Source organism: Gymnoscopelus braueri (genome assembly GCF_963280865.1).
Source record: "Gymnoscopelus braueri genome assembly, chromosome: 1".
In the NCBI taxonomy this organism is placed as follows: domain Eukaryota; kingdom Metazoa; phylum Chordata; class Actinopteri; order Myctophiformes; family Myctophidae; genus Gymnoscopelus; species Gymnoscopelus braueri.
This window is the reverse complement of record NC_137603.1, coordinates 33270822-33291483: the sequence shown is the minus strand read 5'-3', so window position 1 is coordinate 33291483 and position 20662 is coordinate 33270822. Positions and strand designations below refer to the sequence as shown.

The 20662-nt window shown below is 40.9% G+C and overlaps 2 protein-coding genes across 3 annotated transcripts in view; both read right to left on the bottom strand.

Moving 5' to 3' along the window:
* LOC308090399 (uncharacterized protein) overlaps nt 1–845 on the bottom strand; it is a 13421-nt gene extending 12576 nt beyond the window's left edge. The window contains exon 1 of the mRNA XM_080435557.1: nt 667–845. Within this exon, the coding sequence (XP_080291683.1) occupies nt 667–843 (177 nt within the window). The 5' untranslated portion in view covers nt 844–845. The remainder of the gene's footprint in view (nt 1–666) is intronic.
* A 6152-nt stretch (nt 846–6997) lies between these two features.
* Nucleotides 6998–19592, bottom strand: LOC308085819 (uncharacterized protein). Of its 2 annotated transcripts, XR_013933216.1 has the most exons (4): nt 19375–19592; nt 18755–18858; nt 9643–11536; nt 6998–8018 (listed from the first exon to the last, which is right to left on the bottom strand). XR_013933216.1 is itself a non-coding variant. In XM_080429129.1 (3 exons), exons 2-3 carry the CDS (start codon nt 18816–18818, stop codon nt 10047–10049), a joined length of 1554 nt encoding a protein of 517 aa, XP_080285255.1. In that variant the 5' UTR covers nt 18819–18858; nt 19375–19592; the 3' UTR covers nt 6998–10046. The 2 variants fall into 2 exon arrangements, 1 of the variants encoding a protein (XP_080285255.1); XM_080429129.1 differs by having other exon boundaries at nt 6998–11536.
* Between the last annotated feature and the right edge of the window lie 1070 nt (nt 19593–20662).

The window sequence follows — 20662 nt, the reverse complement described above, 5'->3', positions numbered from 1 at the left end:
TGAAATCACACTGTAACAATATACAAATTCTCAGCAGTGTCAATTGCAATATGGATTTTCCACAAAATGTCATATTTGTCATGCTTTTTAAATGGGAATATTTTCATACTAGATGCATGTGTGAAAATAGCACAGTGATGTAGATCCTGCATAGCATAGTTGGATGGAAACCAAGATCCTGATGTGTTCCATTTAATCCAATGAAGTTATTAAAAAAATTCAAATATTTAAAGCAAAAAGCAAAAATAGACGATCTACAAGATCACAATGCTGTTGAGCTTTTCACCACCCTATCATATCAAGTAAGTAAGTAAGTAGGTCGGAGGGGCTTATTGTCAGTATCAGCCGAGAACACGGGAGTCTATCCCTGTTAGAATGCGTTAGACCCCTGGGAGATGGATTGCTGAGGTCAGCTCCCAGTACTTACTGCACTATATGCTGCGCCCAACCCGTGATATGCTGAGTAGGGATCGAACCCATGACCCTGTGGTCCAAAGGCGAGAGCTCTATACCGACTGAGCTACCCATATCCCATATCAAGTATATAGGGCATCAATTTGTGAAAAACTTTGAAAGCATGAAATATGGAGACAAAAGGTTTCTGCTCGACACTAACAATAACTAAAAACAACAATAATAATTATAACAATACAATACAATACATACCGTATATGTTCCATCTGAATGTCCTTTAGGGGTGAAGGTCACAGATCCCCCATAGTACCTATAATGGGTATATGGGTATGCAGTCGTAAACGGGACCAGAATGAACAAGTGCAGAAACAATGTGACCGCAGACATGGTTGTTGCAGTTTGCTCGCTGGCTCTATATGTCAATCTCATAAACAGCCTCTTATATATCTTGTCACAAGGAAATAAAACGAGTGAAATATGAAGAGTATGACTGACCAGTAAAACCACATGCTTCATGAACAGCATCGTTTGGAAGATAATCAAGTTCCATTGTTCTGGAATCTTGTGTCAGGGAGCATTTTGACAACCATGTGTCTCCACCAGGGCTGGAATTTCGTCATTTTCCTTTGGTGTTGTATACAGTATTTGTTGAGGCCACATGCCAGGGGGAGGAAGGCCATCAAATAAAACAAGGACTGTAAGGCCACATAAATAATGAATTTAAATACATTCATTCATTTGATAGTTTAACTATCAGTGAAATAAATGAAGAAAAGGGCAGTACTGACTGAGTTCATACATGCTCAGCCCTGGATCAGCATCACTGGACCCTTTTGAGGATGGAGCTGTGGAAGGGGGTGTTAAGATTTCACAATCTCAACCAAACACACTGAAACAAATATATATATTGACACTATAATCAGCTGGGGCCGTGTGGGAAGGCCACTGAGGCCTCAGGGCAGATAATTTTTTGAGGGTCAGAAGGCCAAACTGAGAGTCCACAGCGGCCATGGCCTTAAATTCCTGCCCTGGTCTCCACCATGAATTTGCCAGCCACTTCTTGTCATCTGACAGTGATGAGTTTAACTGGGAGGACGTAACACATGTGGAGGAACATGCTATTCTTCCCAATTTAGTGTCTCACTGAACAGGCACCCGGGCACCCCACCAACATGTAGGAGCCACAAATCCACAAAATTAGTGGCATAGTGCCATTGAAAGCATTTTTTTTGTTAATCAATCTGATCTTTCAGCAGCTCTGATTGTTGTCCACGGAGTTCCAAGTTCACCTTAAATGTCATTTTGCCATTTTGATGTGTTTCATCTTGACCTCCATACAGTTTGTAGCCAATGTTTTTTTCTCTGCCGCGGAGTCATATAGAACTGTACAAAGACTGTCCTCCCGTCGCTAAACTGCCCAAAATCGCACTGATAATGTTCACCTTGACACACAAAGCTCACCTGTTATGTAAGCTTTTCTTTCCTAATGTCTAAAGAATGAGTTTCTTTCTCTCAGAAATGTCACCGAAACTATAGCAATATTTCCTACATCATAGCTAACAGTGAGAAGCCGGAGTGCAATCCAGTCAGGGAGTGGTCTGGTATGTTTCTACTTTGTAAAATGTTGGTATCAACTGACTGAGAGGGGAAAAACCAACTTGTTCATACAAGATTTCACTAAAATGGTTAGGTGATAAACAGATTATAAACAAGGTGTTAAACAGCTCATCTTTAACTTCATTACTTGATTACGAAAGTCATTCAAGAATTCTTTATCAAACGTTATGGCCAAATGAGGGACATTTTCAATTTCTGATAAATGCTTTTTTCCAGACTACTGAAGGAGCAATGGGTTACTGATTATAATAATACAGAAACACATGGCATGGCTTTATAAGTTCTGTAAATGTATCTGCAATAAATCACACTTGACACATTGCAATGCCACCAATGACAATGCACCCGTTTCTGTCGCACACAATGCTGGGAACCTGATCCTGCTCCACTGAAACTAATTGAGCTGTCATTCAAAGTTCTCACTTCTCAGTTCACACATGCTTATTTATGTGCATGGGGACGCAATTACACATATGGGCCCTAACTTGCCTTACCCCTTATGTCTATACCTTTTTGGTATTTTTTGCTATTTTGAAAAGTGTCGATGTAGATTTTCACTATTTTAAAATGTTTTTCAAGATAAGGCCATAGTTCCTTGAGGCTATGAATTATTCATAGCCTCAAATCATTACGTGTAACACTTAAGTTGCAAGTGCATGCACACAAACATAAACACTGGTTGAGATAAGTGTTACGACACTTATCTCTAACACGGTTAGATTATTATTGCCTGAGGAAAGTGGTGCGCGCACATCCGTGGCCCAGGTGCAAGACAAGCAAAAGTATCATAAAAGAGAATAGTCTGCACACAGGTGATGCTGAAAAAGCTCCGCTGTATTTATATTGCGTCGTCAACGTTTCGATCTATTCTGATTCTATCTTCATCTGGATAGATCGGTATGTGTCTCTGTCCTGATGAAGATCTGAATAGATCGAAATGTGGACGACACAATATCTCTTTTAGTTTATTATTGCCTCCTCAAGAATGAAGACAATCCAGAGGGGTGTATGTGTCACTCACTCATCTATATTACAATTGGCAAACTTGCGGTAACTGGGAACGAAGTGGGAACGAAAAAAAAAAAAAACTGAGCACTGCGCATGCGTATGCACCGCTGTTGCCAGATCGTGCGCGAGCAACAAGCAACCAGCTTCATGAAAAAACACAAAGCTGCGCACTGCGCATGCGTCGACGCACTTTCTCTAACCAATTTACACCCACTTCACGCTTACAACACCTGGACATGGCAACCCAACCTCACTCTCCGAGCCTATCAGCATCGTCGCTCATCGTTCTGTGATTGACAGCAAAAGTTGGCCAATCAGGTGGCGAGTTCGAGTGAGCCCGAATGGCTCAGAGTGCAGCCGACCAAACACGAACGGCAGCCATTGTTTCTGTCCATTGTTTCTGTGGCCAGCTTTCTCCGCACTTTTCAACTTCAAAAAGCTCTCAAACTTCTTCTTTGAGGCACGGAATTTACTTATAAGATATCGTTTGGATAGAATTTAGTTGTTTCACTTCATAAGTGTGGTCAATTAATCATGACAGAGCCTATTTAAAAATAAAAATTCAGAGAACCGGCAGGGGCGGCCAGTCACACGCATGTATCCGAATAGCCATCTCAAAAGTCCCGTTGCGTCACATTAGTCGCGGAGGTGGCAAAAATGCACTGCAATTGGCTGACGGGGAAAAACGGTGCACACACACACACACACACACACACACACACACACACACACGCACACACACCTGTTGTGCTGTAGTCAAGGCTTTGTAGTGCAAAAAAAAACAGCCGATGGGGTCCGCGATGTTTCACGGGGGTCGCGATGTTTCACGGGGGTCCGCGATGTCTCGCGGGGGTCCCAAGACTCCCAGGGGGTCCACGGACCCCCTGGGAGTAAAATTATTTTAAAACATTTAAAAACCTTTTGGGGGTAAATTTTTACCCCACGATTTTTGAACCCCAAAATAAGCGAGCCCTCGCTTATTTTTGCGCAGACGTAATTTGTTTGTCATTGTGGTGAATGTTGTGTGTGCTGCTGATGTTTGTTGTGTGCAGCTTAATGTCAGAGTGTTTGTGTTGGAGCGCTTCAGTGCGGCTGCAGAGTTCATGTGCAACATCTTGCATGTGTGGCTGTGGCTTTACAGTTTTCCTTCGCCGTGTCTGTAGGTCACGGCGAAGGGACCCCTAAGGGGGGGGGGGGGGGCGGACCCTCTGGGTATATATATATATATATATATTTTTTTATCCCATGATTTTGTACCCCAAAACGATATTTTCTTTGGGGGGGTTGGGGGGGGGGGTACTAGACGTTCTGCCCGCGTAGCGGGCAGAACTTCTAGTTCAGGTACAAGCTGCAAACTGCTGTTGAAGTAGGCTACACATTGTGTTGCTAAAACACTGGACTTCAACCTGCAACTGCAATCTCACAGACATATAAACATTATTTAAATATGAGTTTCAAAATGTATATTGACATGTTTAGTGAAACTGTCTTGAAAATGTTACAAGAATTACTGGTACTTTCTTAAAAATAACTAAACCATGTGGCTCCTCAACATTTTGTAGTTGCTTTTATGTTGTAAGAAAATTCTGCTTTTTTTCATTGCAAAGCTCCCAAATGACTTCCCTCCCAAATCTCAGGGATAATGTAGGTGCTAATGTAGGTGTTGGCATTCATATCTAATAGCTGAGACTTCATTGTCATTGTTAAGTGAATACTGTAAAATAAGCACCAACCTGAGTTTGTTTACTGTGCTGAAAGATACTATCAATCAAAACCAGTTTGACAGTTTTTACTGGAATTGACATATAATATTGTAGCCTACTTCCTGGAGCATGACCGAATAATCAAAGCACGAAGCTGGCTGCGGGTGAATGTGCTTCCTCATACCAAGAAACACCAAGAAAAAGAAAACACGGTCGAGGCAGAAGGCCACCACCCTAGAGCCTAGGGTCTGCCTGACGTTTCTTCCAGTTAAGAGGGAGTTTTTCGTTGCCACTGTCGCAAAATTGCTTGCTCAGGGTGGGATTGTCGGGTCTCTTCTCTACATGTAAAGTGTCTTGAGACAACTTGTTGTGATTTGACACTTTAATAAAATTGAATTGAATTGTGATCAAAGCCTTCACAGTGAGCCGTTTGAGGAAAACTCATGGCAACCGCATTGTTTTATTTTATCAAAATATAGTAGCCTATTTCATTCGCAAACTGCATGACAATACGCAGGGTTCGGTTTTAAAAAATAAATAAAACCAAAACCAGGAGGGGATATCGTCTGACAACATCTCCTCCCCCGCCAACCTGACCATTCAACTGAAACAATTCCTGTCCTGCTCTCCTCATTTCACACGCTCTCCTCTCACTCGCCTGTCATCAATCTGTATACTGTAACTCCTCCCGCTCTCACCTGATTCCAGTCACTTCTGATAACTAGTCCTCCCATTGTTCTTCCCCTCCTCGCCATGCCTACCTGTCATAGTGCTTTTTCTTTTTCTCACATCCATCATCAACAATGGTCACTCCTCCTCACTTCCCATCATGGCTCTCCTCAGAAGCCTTATCTTTATTTCTGTCAACAACAATTTCATCATCCGAGTAGCTGTCCCCAACACCGCAACGCCATTACTCACTCCCTCTCCCGTTTCGTGTTCAGAAATTCATACACGTGACTTCACTTTGCTCCATCTACCCTGTCACCATCATATTGGATTGTATGTCCACCTTGATCTCAGTCTTGGGTGTCAACTCCATGTCAATTAAATTTCAGTTCAATTCAAAGGCATGAGAAAACATACGTTTGCATTGCCAAAGCAAGTGTTAAAACAATGAAAACAAGTTAAGAAAATGGGGAAAGAATATACAGTTGGAGGGGGTTCAGCATTGTGTTAAACGGAGCTATGTCACATTGTGTCGTTATATACATGTTATGTATACAGGGTAGGCCTATAAAGTTTTTTGAAAAAGATAGCAGCAAAAAAAATGCAGTCACTTTTGGGACAATTAGCAGCATTGTCTCAAAACTATTTAAATAGTATACAAAAAAGCTTCAGATTTTAAATGTGTTTAGAGGTAGCAGTTCTGTTTATATGTGCAGTAGGTCTAGTGGTCTACTCGGTACAGATAGTGAGGGAAACTCAATGGTTAGTAGTCCTTAGGGTGGGGTTGTATTCCATTGTTTAACCTTATTTTATCGCAACAGTTCACAAACCTGTCTGTAACCACGGACGTAACAACTTAAACCCTACACATAGACTTTGTTGACCAGGGTCCCCCAGGGGCTCCATCCATGGTCTCCTAAATCGTTTCCCCTGCAATAATTCTACAAGTTCACAGCACATTATCTTGAGATGCATTGTGAGCTTGTAGATCTGCCAATTTTTTCAAATGGTCACCGATTATTACATACCCAGAATAGGGTTAGGTTAGGGAGGATGAATTGAAATGAGTACAAAAGGACCCCAATTGAAAGAAGCCATTAGCTTTATTGGGCTTTTCTAATCCTATTTAGTTGACCCTGTATTTGAACTGTACTTTCATGTTATTTTTTTCCTGCAATCTTCTAAATAAAGTATTCAATCAATCGAAAAAGGGTTCATGTGGTTAAGGTATTACATAATATGGCCATCCCGAAGGCCCAGATTGTAGCACCAATGAAATCCTCTTTATTCACAAGCTTTTCTTTAATTGCTTTTTAATCAGTAAAACTCAAGTTTTTTTCACGTTTCAACGTACTTGACCATAAGTTATAAAAACAAAATAATCAGTACATGAGCTTTCCAAATTTATATAGAAAAAGTAAGGAAGAAGTTCCACAACTGTCCTTTTGCACCAAGCCTTTCCTGCCAGTGTCTCAAATGATGGAAGATTACGAGACATAAAGGAAAATAAAGTCCACACACTGGTAGAAACAAGTTCCACTTTGTTTTATTACTCTCAACATTTATCATGGATTTTACAAGGACATGGGTGTACTCACAGATATAGCGCACCACCAACTCAATTCTGTTTGGTTGCGACCAAAAATAGGAAAGTGAGAGTCAGCAATTGACTAATTTTCACACAAAAAAATACAGGCACAGTGTACACATATCCTCGAATCCAATCTAAGAGGGACAAATAAATTCAATCGTTTGCACAGATTACGAGACAGAAACGCAGTGTTTGAAAGCTTTGAAAGCGTAGCTTGTAAAGCTACAAGTAGTTCACCATGGCAGTAGCTTTATCAAGCTACATTTCTACCCCTGGAGAAATGTAGCATGTTACTGTACATAGAAAAAGTATTTTCGGCGTTAAATTGAGAATGTACATGTGGTGTATATGAAACTAAATATAATATCCTACAAAAAAGTCACATGCCAGCAGAAATATGCCTCTCAACTGAGTTTTATTTAAAAAAGGTTGACATTTTCTTTAGTAAACATCTGTGTTCCTAAAGTAAAGAAAGACGAGACTTACACAAAAAAAGAGGATCTGTTGAGGATACTGTTACATGGCATTTGATTGTCTATCTTTTAGCATAAAACTGTAATGACACTTATTGTCTGCACTTTGTATTTAATTATTCGGGTGTAAAAAATGCGACACATGCAGCAGTCTCTCCAAGTTCTTATCAGATAGGCGGTTCCGTTTGGCAATGAAAACATCCTTGCCAACACTGAAAAGCTGCTCACATGCAGCACTGGCTGGGACACCAGTGTTAAACTTTATGGACACATACCAAAACATAATTTTAGATTAAAATGTTGTTGTGTGCACAACCATGGACCCTATGATATGAGAATGCCGGCAGGGCATTACTGATTATAAAAATCTCATTGAGTAAATATTTTATGGAAGCACCAGTATCATTCCCACAATATTATCACTATGTCACAGTTCGGGAAGAATTACATCTGATTTTGCGCACATCACCCAACCCTACTTCACAGTATATCTTACATAAGACTAGTTAACACATAGGTGACATAGCAAAGTGGTGTTGTCCTCTATGCCAGTTACGTAACAGGGATTGACACTAACGCCTGCCCGACTGCCCGGGGCAGGTAAATAAAACTTGCGGGCAGGTGGAGTTAGCTTTCAGCCTGCCCTACAGGGCAAGTGCGCGCTTGAGTGGCAGTGGGGACGCAACCATCTTTTGTTCACTATAAACACAACATGAGATATCTGTCTAAACACATGAACGTGGCCAAAGCACTCTGCCCCCCGCCCTCTTGTCTTCCCTCTCTGTCCTTCCCTCCCACGCACACACACTTTGTTTAACACACACACACACTTTACGTGCAGTGGCTCTTATGAGTAGAGCCAAACCGCAACATTGGCCATTATTTCACCGATGTGGCCCGATGTTTTTTTATTTTTTATCATCATTCATTTCCCCTACACTTGTCTTTTAGAACGTTGGAACTGCCATTCTACTAGAACTAACCAGTAGAGGTATAACACAAGTGAACTGCTTAGCAGCCATCTCATGGATTGTCAATGCCAGTGCATCTGTGCATATCAAACGGTAGGCTAAACAACCCGACGTTTTAAATGTGACAAAATACAGTCAAATCCCAAACTTATGAGAGATCCAGCCAGCAATAGAAATTAATTACTGGAAACAACTTCAAAGTTTATGCTATCATTCAAATAAGAAAGAAGCTGTGCCCTCACGGCTCTGACGGACAAGAAATAAATATAATCCTTTAAAAACAGCCATGTTCTGTTCCTTTTTTAAACGATAATCCAAAGAGGAAGGTTTCAACAGCTAGAATCATGACAGTTTGACATTGTTTGAGCAGTTTTTGGTGTGCAAAACTAGTCGCAAGATCCCTCATTAAGTTAATTGTGTGCAGCTGCTGTGCTTGGTGCGCAGATCCCCGCCAGGCCAGGTTGTCTACCCAGGCCTGTGAAATTCATAGGCAGCCAATTGGAATGAAATCTGATAAAACTGACTGATATACTGATACAGAACCATATATAGGCTATATAACGTTGCTGTCAGGTGGAAACCTTGTATATCCTTAAAAAAAAAAGAACAAAAATAAAAATAGTGAAAATAGCTGATCTACAAGCTCACAATGCATTGTATCTCGACACGTTGGGAGCTTGTAGATCTGCTATTTTACTCTTATAGTGCGACACTCTTGAATGATGAAGTAGGGCATTTATGAACAAACATATTTTACAAAACCATTGAAATATGGAAATACAAGGTTTCTTCCCGACAACGACAATATATGATTTCATCATTTGCATTTATCCATCAAAACATTTATTTATTTGTATGGACTTCAAAATGGTCTGTGGAATGTAAAATAAGAGCACTGTTGGCCTATAATGTGCTGTTTTCACTGTTGCTACACTTAAAAATATAAAATAACAAGTGTTAACCATAGTCATATTCATTGCTATTTAGATACTTGGCATAAATATTGAGGTATGACATTTTTTATCGTGCAGCCCCATAATTCACAAGTAGAAAGTAAAAAATGTGTTAAATTGAACGGTAATTCTAATTTTACCATCATTTTATAAAGGACGATTTACTTTTCGGGCAAGTGGGCAAGACCTGTGGGCAAGTAGAACATGACCTGCACTTGCCCGACGGGCAAGTGCCTCTGAGACCTTAGTGTCAACCCCTGCGTAGTGAATAGCAGATCTACTAGCTCCTATTTAGGTTTCATGTTTCCCTGATTTTCACATCCAACCTGCTTTGCACCTGCTTTTATTACAACCTTTGATCCCATCTCCATGGCAGAACGGAGATGGAAGGAGACACGCTGCTGCCGTTCGAGAAGAAGTTTCCACATATACACCGAGGTGAGAACAGTCGTCTCTGAATAGCACGTTTGTACGTCGACACTCCGCTCTTATGTGGTCAGTGACAAAGTCATTCTGTATTAGACCTATCTTCCGAATAAAAGCAACAAATTGTCATATGGTTGCTGTTGGGTGAAAACCTTGTATGTCCCAGACCGTTCCTTTTTTATTATTTTAAAATCATTTTTTAAATAGTGAAAATAGCAGATCTAGCTCACGTGTTGCTGTGATCTTGTAGATCTGCAATTTTCAGTACTGCGTGACAGTCTTGTATGATGAAGTAGGTTTTTACCCCCTGTATGGGACCTCATGTGTCTTTTCATATTAGTCGTGTGACTATAGACTTTGTCACAAACTGTACAAGTAATAGGCTTTCCCCCTGTATGACTCCTCATGTGTGATTTTAAATTACTCGCGTGATTATAACCTTTGCCACAGACTGCACAAGAAATGGGCTTTCCCCCTGTATGAGTCCTCATGTGTGACTTTAGATGAACCTTTTGACAAAAGCCTTTGCTGCAAACTGAACAAGTAAAGGGCTTTTCCCCTGTATGAGTCCTCATGTGTTTTTTAAGATCACCCATGTGACCATAGCCTTTGCCACAAACTTTACACGTATAGGGCTTTTCCCCTGTATGAATCCTCATGTGTTGTTTCAGGGTACACATTTGACCAAAGTCTTTGTTACAAACTATACAACTAAAGGGTCTTTCCCCTGTATGAGTCCTCATGTGTTTTTTCATATCGCTCATGTAACCACAGCCATAGTCACAAACTGTACACGTAAATGGCTTTTCCCCTGTATGAATCCTTGTGTGCAATTTCAGATGTTCCTTTCGTTTAAACTTTTTGCCACACTCTGTACAACTAAAGCTGTTCTTCCCTGTGTGGCTCCTCGTGGATGGAGTTTGTTTCAGGTCCTGGGATAGCTTTTTGCTCAAAGACTTTTTTTGTCCTTCGACTTTTCGTGTCTTGTGTGATTTCGGTGTGTTTAAAGCCAACAGATTTTCCCTAGTCTCCTCCCACTCATCACTGTCATCAGTGATGTCAGATTCAGAACTGTGTGAAGAGAGGAGCTCATCACTAGTTGGTTGTGATGTTTCACAATCTTGTTCATCAGCTTGTGTTTTCATGTGTACAGTTGAGATGCTGGCTAGAGGCTTTGTCTCTCCCTTTTCATCATCATCATCTTCACTTTTCACTGCTAGTAATGTCAACGTTGTTCCATCCGCCTCTAGAGGCTCTGTCTCTCTGCTTTCATCATCATCTTCACTTTTCACTGCTTGTAATGACAACGTTGTTCCATCCGCCTCTAGAGGCTCTGTCTCTCTGCTTTCATCCTCATCATCTTCACATTTCACTGCTAGTAATGTCAACGTTGTTCCATCCGCCTCTAGAGGCTCTGTCTCTCTGCTTTCATCCTCATCATCTTCACTTTTCACTGCTAGTAATGTCAACGTTGTTCCATCCGCCTCTAGAGGCTCTGTCTCTCTGCTTTCATCATCATCTTCACTTTTCACTGCTTGTAATGTCAACGTTGACTCATCAGTCTTCTCTGGTCTTTGAAGTAGCTCCCCCGGTTCCTCTTTAATCTGTGGAGGCTCTGCAGGCCGTGCAGGGTCCTCCCGGACCAGACTGGGGTGCCTCTCCTGTTGTTCAGGGGAAACCTCCTCTTTACACACAGGGAAGTGCAGGAAGTCTAGGCAAAAGATAACATGAGAGAAAACTGTGTGTAAATGAAAATGTAGTCTGAGTAAATAAGAGGGACAGTGGCCCTCATTTATCAACCTCGCACAGACATAAAAAGGGGTGTACGCTGATCTCACCTCAATTGAATTGAAAATTAAATACAAATATAGCTGCAAGCAGCAATAAGCGGTTTCGAGGGATAAGGCAGAGGCAGGAAGAGGCAGGCAGAGAGAGAGAGAGAGCGAGAGAGAGAAAGAGAGGCAGTTAGAGAGAGAGGGAGGGGGAGAGAGAGAGAGAGAGAGAGAGAGAGAGAGAGAGAGAGAGAGAGAGAGAGAGAGAGAGAGAGAGAGAGAGAGAGAGAGAGAGAGAGAGAGAGAGAGGGAGGGAGAGAGAGGCGCAGAGAGAGAGAGGCAGAGAGAGAGAGACAGTTAAAGAGAGAGCGGGAGAGAGAGAGGCAGAGAGAGAGAGAGAGAGAGAGAGAGGCAGTGTGAACATGCATTAATTAACAAAGTCATGATTTTTGTTCAGTAAATTATATTTGGACTGGTTAAATTGGGGTTTGAACCAGGGACCTACAGACTTGCGGGTAGACAGTGTAAAGGATAAGGATAAGGAAAATTCCTTTAACAGGTCCGTTCATGAAAGTCCTTGCGGTCTTGTTTCCAATGAGGGCCTGTGAGCAATTAGGGGTTAAGAGTCTTGCTCAGGGACAAATTTCATTTCATCGACACATTTGCTGGCCTGGCCTGGAATCGTACCTGGGGCAACCAGGGCCTCTGGCTCCCTAGGCGGGCTCACTAACCACTCAGCTATGGCCGCCCCTAAATAGGGGGAAGATTGCTGACTAGATGACTCTTTTCTATACCCACCCTCACTAACCTTAACCTCAGTAAAACAACGACCTAACCTCAAGAAACACTATTTGTAAAATGAAGAATTCCAAATGATGATCACTTCAACACATTGTTGGGGACAGGGATCGAACCAGCGACCTATGGATTCACAGGCTGCCTCCCTTCTCATTGAGCTAGAGATATGGCCTCCCTGATGGTGTCTGTTGATATCTATAGGTTTTTCCGTCCGTTATGAACCAAGCCTCTGTTTCGCTAACTACTGTAGATCACTGGTTCACAAAACATTTACCAATAAAGTTTTTTTTTTGTCTCCTCGGAATGGAAACTAGTGAAAATAGTCGATCTACAAGCTCACAACACGTTGCTATCTGAAAAGTTGTGAGATTGTAGATCGGCTATTTTCACAAGAAAGTATGTCATACATGAAAAACAACTACTCTCAAAAAAGCTTTTCAGGTTATTGTTTAAAAATTGCACATGTCTGAATTAACAGGGTCATGTTTTGTACAATGCAATTTAAATGTAAACTGTAATGAGTGGGGTTTGAACCGGGGACCTTCGGCACATGAGGCTCACACTCTACTGATCAAGCTATTCAATCCACAGCCTCAGACAGTGAGAAAGGAGAATCCAACAAAACAAAAGGGCGAATGAAGTACGTCATACATTGAAAATAACTACTTTCAAATAAGCATTTCCCATTATCTTTAACAATTGCACATGTATTCATTGATACAGTCATGTTGTGTGCAATGCAATTATAATGAAGTCTACATGAGGTGGGATTCGAACCGGCAACCCGTGGTTTCAAGGCAGATGATTACACATTGACTGCCAGAGTTTTTTCAAAAAGTCTGTAGCCTCTGCCAGGGTTTTGAACGATTTTGGTACCTTTTCGCATAGCCACAGAATATTTTTCTCCAGTATGATTGATCCCAGATAATTTCTAATCACAGATGAGATTCAGGTGTGGTTTCACAAATGTCAACGAGGTCATTATGACCTTGTTGTCATGTGTTGTTTGAGGTTTGAAAATAGCTCAAAACCAGTAGTTTCAAACCAAAAAACAATGTGAATTGTTTGTCCGTTTGAATTTTAACATTGAAGTGGATGGAGCAGCAAATCTTTGGAAATTGTTATCTCCTTATTCGTTTGGAATATCGAAAGAGTGTCAATACTAAATAATTAGAGAATCTTTTTAGATTTTTTTTTTTGTTGACGTTTTTTAACGTCTTTGGCAGGCAATAGCTGAAGGCCCAAAGACGTTTATAAACGTCTTTGGCAGTTAAATAGTTAAGCCATTGGACCAACAGACCTGAACTGGTGAAAAGGGAGTTCACACAGATGACACACTTTCACGCAAATTGCTCAGAAATCCTGGGTTTAAATGTTTTTCAAACTGCTCAAAATTGCAGACAATCTAAGGGCGGAGCTTACAGGTCAAAGTGATAGATATGTTCCTCATGAGTCAAGGCACATGTGTAAGCAGGTTTAATGGCTGTCGGCCAAACGAGGCATGACTTTTGCCTGTTTAAAGTTTGCATTTAAAAAAAATTGCTATAAGATTGGTTTCAGTGATACTTGGAATGACCCTCTACATTATTGCAAAGTTTCAAACAAATGTGAGTCTGCATGAACGTGTTAGGGGCAGATGAATAATTGTCATAAAACTGCAATATTAATTGGCTCATAAAAGCTTAACGTTTTTACTTATGGAAAATCCGCTTTGTGCGTTTGTCGGCATAGGTCCAAAGTTCATGTGTAGACAGTTTCGTGCAGATTGCTCAAAAATCCCAGGGGGAGATAGGTTTTAACTGCTTTTCATATAATTCAAAATGGTGGGAGATCTAAAGGTCAGAGGTCAAAAGTCAAAATGTGAAAGTTGTTAGGCATGAGGAGACGCATGTGTGTATCGAGTTTCATGGCTGTAGGTCAAACAGGGCATGAGTTGTACCTGTTCAAAGTTGGCATATTTTTATTGAGTGCTACAGCGCCACCCTTTGGCCGATGGTTGTGAGTTTCGGGTCTTCGCCGTTTGGCATAGCCCTCTACCATATTGCTGAGTTTCGTAAAAAGCGTATGCACGGTTGGGCCAGAACTGAAAAAACGGCGGAAGAAAAGGGACAATCTCAATAAGGCTTCGAGCCTGATAGGCCTCGAAACCTTAATAAAATAATTAAATAAGGACTGTGTTTTTGATGAATCTATCATGGTTAAAATGTAGTTTGAAGTTACAATGGGTTTGTATAGGAGGGGTGTCCGATAAAATGAATATCCAATATCTAAATAGTAAATACTGAATCAAGCATCTTAAAATCTCTCCGGGGTGCTCACAAAAGCCTTAGTAGACGTTAAAACTCCCCCAAACATGTTTGAAAGCAAAATATCCCTTTAACTATTGACTGGAATAAAGTTACTTTTACTTAGAGCAGACTCTACTCCAGTCATTTAGACCAGTTACTTTGCTCTTCTTCGGTACTGGAATAATGGTAGCTTGTTTAAAGCAGGAGGGGAACCTTCTGAGGACGACTGGTTGTAGATGTCAGTGTAAACCCCTGCTGGCTGTGTCGCGCATGTGCTGAGTATCAGAGAGAGATATTATTTAGGGCTGTCCTGAACATTAACTTGAAGTGGACATGCCTTGAAATGCCCTTTTCTGTGCAGCAGCTGCAATTGCATCTTAAAACATACTATTTCCAGGTGATTAGATTACATAAACATCAACTCTCAATAATTTGTAGCACATTTAAAATTGACTGGTCAATAATCGATCTAGAAAAAAATCTGTATTAAACAGCCGTGTTGGAAAGCATTAAAATTAGTGTGGTGGCTAAGGTTAAGTTAATCTGGCGACCATGTCTGTTTAGTTTTTTAATGGCTGGTTGTATACTCTATGAGTTGTTTATTTTAATGAATCAGTGTGAGAAGAATGGCGCACCAGACTGTGCACCTGTCTGGTGTATTTATGCAATGGGAAGAGTTCAAATCCTGTGAGGGGCTAACATTTATTTATTCATTCATTGATGTGGTTATGTTGCCGCTTTAAATGGGCTGAATAGTTATTGCACCTGACACATGTTTACTCAGACTCCAATGGCAAATATTTGCATTTATAAAACGTATAAATGTATTTTTAGAGAGTGTCACGAGGGGTTGTCTTCCGGTTTCTCAGCAACAACAAAAACAACCGACGTCCACAACGCAAAGGGAGTGTCTGACGTTTCTTCATCCAAACAAGAATCAGATAGGTATGTTTTGGCATTGTGATAGAAAAAACAATAAGGCCAGCCACGTGTTTTTTTTGCCGTGTACACTACAACCATAGACTGTAAAAATGAATGGACAAAGTGACGCCATTGGTTTCTACAGACCGTAAATGAAGCCAATTGTTAAGGAATTTCAAATCCGCCATCTTCGTATATTGCGTCATATCCTGCGCAACCGGAAAGAATGCTATTGGTTGGGAATGGGTAGCTTGTCAATCAAGAGCGGGGGCGGGGAATTAATTGCTATTGGTTGTGTAGCTTGTAGAGATGGTCAGATCGATCGGCCATGGATCGGATTGGCCCGATATCAATGAAAATAATTTGATCGGTCATTCCGATCAAAAGGTAAATTCACCGATCCGGCCAGAACTGAAAAAACGGCGGAAGAAAAGGGACAATCTCAATAAGGCTTCGAGCCTGATAGGCCTCGAAACCTTAATAAAATAATTAAATAAGGACTGTGTTTTTGATGAATCTATCATGGTTAAAATGTAGTTTGAAGTTACAATGGGTTTGTATAGGAGGGGTGTCCGATAAAATGAATATCCAATGTCTAAATAGTAAATACTGAATCAAGCATCTTAAAATCTCTCCGGGGTGCTCACAAAAGCCTTAGTAGACGTTAAAACTCCCCCAAACATGTTTGAAAGCAAAATATCCCTTTAACTATTGACTGGAATAAAGTTACTTTTACTTAGAGCAGACTCTACTCCAGTCATTTAGACCAGTTACTTTGCTCTTCTTCGGTACTGGAATAATGGTAGCTTGTTTAAAGCAGGAGGGGAACCTTCTGAGGACGACTGGTTGTAGATGTCAGTGTAAACCCCTGCTGGCTGTGTCGCGCATGTGCTGAGTATCAGAGAGAGATATTATTTAGGGCTGTCCTGAACATTAACTTGAAGTGGACATGCCTTGAAATGCCCTTTTCTGTGCAGCAGCTGCAATTGCATCTTAAAACATACTATTTCCAGGTGATTAGATTACATAAACATCAACTCTCAATAATTTGTAGCACATTTAAAATTGACTGGTCAATAATCGATCTAGAAAAAAATCTGTATTAAACAGCCGTGTTGGAAAGCATTAAAATTAGTGTGGTGGCTAAGGTTAAGTTAATCTGGCGACCATGTCTGTTTAGTTTTTTAATGGCTGGTTGTATACTCTATGAGTTGTTTATTTTAATGAATCAGTGTGAGAAGAATGGCGCACCAGACTGTGCACCTGTCTGGTGTATTTATGCAATGGGAAGAGTTCAAATCCTGTGAGGGGCTAACATTTATTTATTCATTCATTGATGTGGTTATGTTGCCGCTTTAAATGGGCTGAATAGTTATTGCACCTGACACATGTTTACTCAGACTCCAATGGCAAATATTTGCATTTATAAAACGTATAAATGTATTTTTAGAGAGTGTCACGAGGGGTTGTCTTCCGGTTTCTCAGCAACAACAAAAACAACCGACGTCCACAACGCAAAGGGAGTGTCTGACGTTTCTTCATCCAAACAAGAATCAGATAGGTATGTTTTGGCATTGTGATAGAAAAAACAATAAGGCCAGCCACGTGTTTTTTTTGCCGTGTACACTACAACCATAGACTGTAAAAATGAATGGACAAAGTGACGCCATTGGTTTCTACAGACCGTAAATGAAGCCAATTGTTAAGGAATTTCAAATCCGCCATCTTCGTATATTGCGTCATATCCTGCGCAACCGGAAAGAATGCTATTGGTTGGGAATGGGTAGCTTGTCAATCAAGAGCGGGGGCGGGGAATTAATTGCTATTGGTTGTGTAGCTTGTAGAGATGGTCAGATCGATCGGCCATGGATCGGATTGGCCCGATATCAATGAAAATAATTTGATCGGTCATTCCGATCAAAAGGTAAATTCACCGATCCGATCATGACGTATATATGTCAAGGGTTTGATACCACTCCGGATCCGAAGGTGGCGGTGAAACGCTGGCTGAATACCAGCCGCCTTAAAAGAAGGAAGAAGTGTTTGTTATGATCTCGCTGCGCTGCTCTGCTGCACGCATGCAGGTTTGAAAATGTCTGCGGTATGGAACTTCTTGAGACCGATGCGATACACGCCATCTGCAAAATATGCGAGGGTAAAGTACCTCGTGGGGGAAACAAGCCAAATAGTTTCAACACAACAAATTTAATTCGGCACTTGAAGAAGGATCACAAAGAGGAGCATGGCGATTAACTTAAACGGACCGCAGAAAGCGAAAAAAGAAAGGCAGAGAAAACGTCAACACGGGCGCTGCTGGTGCAAAGAACTATAGAGAGCACCCAGTCCTTTAACCCTCACGGTGAGAAGGCTAAGGGGAGCACGAGAATGGAATTCATAGGCCTGGATGACCAGCCAATACATGCATGAGTGAATTAATTAATAAATACAAGTTAAATAAAATACAAAAAGTAAAAACATTTAAAAAATAATATTGCCCCACATGATCGGATCGGTATCGGATGATCAGACTTAGGTGATCGGTTCCAAAAAAACTGAGTAGACCATCTCTAGTAGCTTGTCAATCAAATCATCCCGCCGCTCCTACAGCATACCCTACTTTATCATCTTTTTTTTTAATGGGACCACCAAAACGCATATCATGGTGATTGAAAGAAGACTTTAAACTTGCGACTGGAAGCATATAGTATTCATGACAATGTTTATAAAGGTAAGACAATCAGGTCTAAAGTTAGTCAAAAACCCACCCACTTGAATGGAGAAAAAATATTTCTGACACCAGCAGGGGTAAAACAGCGAACCTACAGGCCATTCATATGAACTTTTACTTCCCCTGTGTACAACAGCTGTAGTTACTAGGACGTGCGTCACAGAAGCGGGCCATGGTTTTTGGTAGACGAGAGGCAGTTCCGCATTCGTCACAGAAGCGGGTCGTGGTTATAGCACAAGCGGTATAGGCTTTGGTATGTCGCTACTAGGACAACAGTAGACGCAGTCGGAAGTCGGTCTCAAGTTGATTGGTCTTGCTATAAACAGATACACCTGTATGCAGTGATACTACACAAGGAAGCTACTGGGAAATGTTGTTCGGCTACAAGCTGGTGTTCAACGCATGTAGATGTGTTAACAAACCTGCAGTCTGTAGTTTGATGCTTTGTTGCTCCATCACAGTTCCTATAGTGAAGCGGTTGCACATGAACTCTGCAGCCGCACTGAGGCGCTCCAACACAAACACCCTGACAAGCAGTTGTGGAAATTGTTTTACTTAAGTAAAAGTATCAATACCCTTTGTAGAAATATTCTGTTACAAGTACAAGTTTGGCAATCAAAAATTACTTAGGTAACAGTATAAAAGTATTGGCATCAAAATGTATTTAAAGTACCAAAAGTAAAAGTACTCGTACGTAGTAAATTATGCAGAAGGTCCCATTTAACAAGTTCTACAAATTTCATGTATAAAGATACTTTGAAAATAGCAGATCTACAAGCTCACAACCTTGTAGATCTGCTATTTTCAAATTGCCAAAGTATCTAAATAATAGTAATATCTAAATCTACAAAGTAACTAGAAACTAAAGTTTTCAAATAATTGTAGTGGAGTAAAAGTACAATATTTGCCTCTGAGATGTTAGTGGAGTAGAAGTAAAAGTATTGAAATTTGGAAATACTACAGTAAAGTAAAAAAAAAAACTGTACTTAAGTACTGAGTACTGAATTGTACTTAAGTACAGTACTTGAGTAAATGTACTTACTTAGTGACTTTACACCACTGCTGACAAGCTTCACTCAACAAACATCACACAAGATCGTCAGTCTTGAATCAAGGCTATCACCACAATATCTCCTCTTCCACCGACGTCAACTGTTCTTTTATCGACATCCGTAGAGACTCCAATTATGGCAATATCTCTCGTTTTTAGGACATTTTTCACCGCGCCCTTTGATCACGTTTGTTTTGTTCCAGGTTGGAAAAAACATGGGCTAAAAAGACAAATAAAACAACACACAAATATACTTCCGGGTAAACGTGTTTCACGACTGCAAAGGATCCCAGGCGCTGTTGCTTTTCTCCCCCTGGTGGAGGAGGTGTGTAACTGTCACTGAAGACAGTAGATACTAGATATAGAGTAACCTCGCATCACCAGTCTTTCCACCTTGGAGGAAAAGATATAGAGAGAGACCATTGAGTTGAGACAAACAAACAGACAGACAGAACGAATAATCATCCAAGGGTCCATACACTCTTATCTTTTGCCAACTGGTGGATGCTGAATGAAGATTGAGACCTATGAAACAGACAAACATATAATTCAGGTGTCTGCAGATGTTCTACCAGTTGCCAGTGTCTTATTGTGGGATCGCTAATGCGATCACACTAATCTTCACTATTTATTATTTTTGGGCTCAAATTACCACAGAGCAGGGCTGGGTGAATCGATCATAATTGATAAGAACAGCTGAATGGACCTCCAAGCTCACTATGAGGTTGGAGGTCCACTATGAGGTTGGAGGCTTTAAAACCTTGAAAAATGAAAAGAAGTTTCACTGATCAATCAAAATTAGGAAATGCGCGTGGCGCACCCATCTTAACGAAAGGCTGCCATGTTAAGTGGTCAGATGGGTGGGCCACAAACACTTTCAACATTTTAAATTGGGCCCTGATCCAGAAAAGGTTGAGAACCACTGCTATATACTGTATGTGTTACGAACATTCAGGGCATACTCACCCATACTCGCCTATCCCCATAAATGGAGACAAAGTCTGACAGTATAGAATAGCTAGAAAAGGAGATTCCTAAAACATACCTAGCTCTGACATCAGAACACTCCTTCTAGAAACCCCATATACGGAGATAACCGGAACCATCCAGGACTGACATCATAGTCCCCGGTTTGGGCATGACAGAAATAGCCAGCTCCATATGTGGGAATGCCTGACACCACCTGACATCACCGCCGTGATGTCAGGAGCCACCCTCAGTGGTATAAAACAAGCCGTATGTCAGGGTTGAACTAATCTCATCATCGGCATTAGACCCA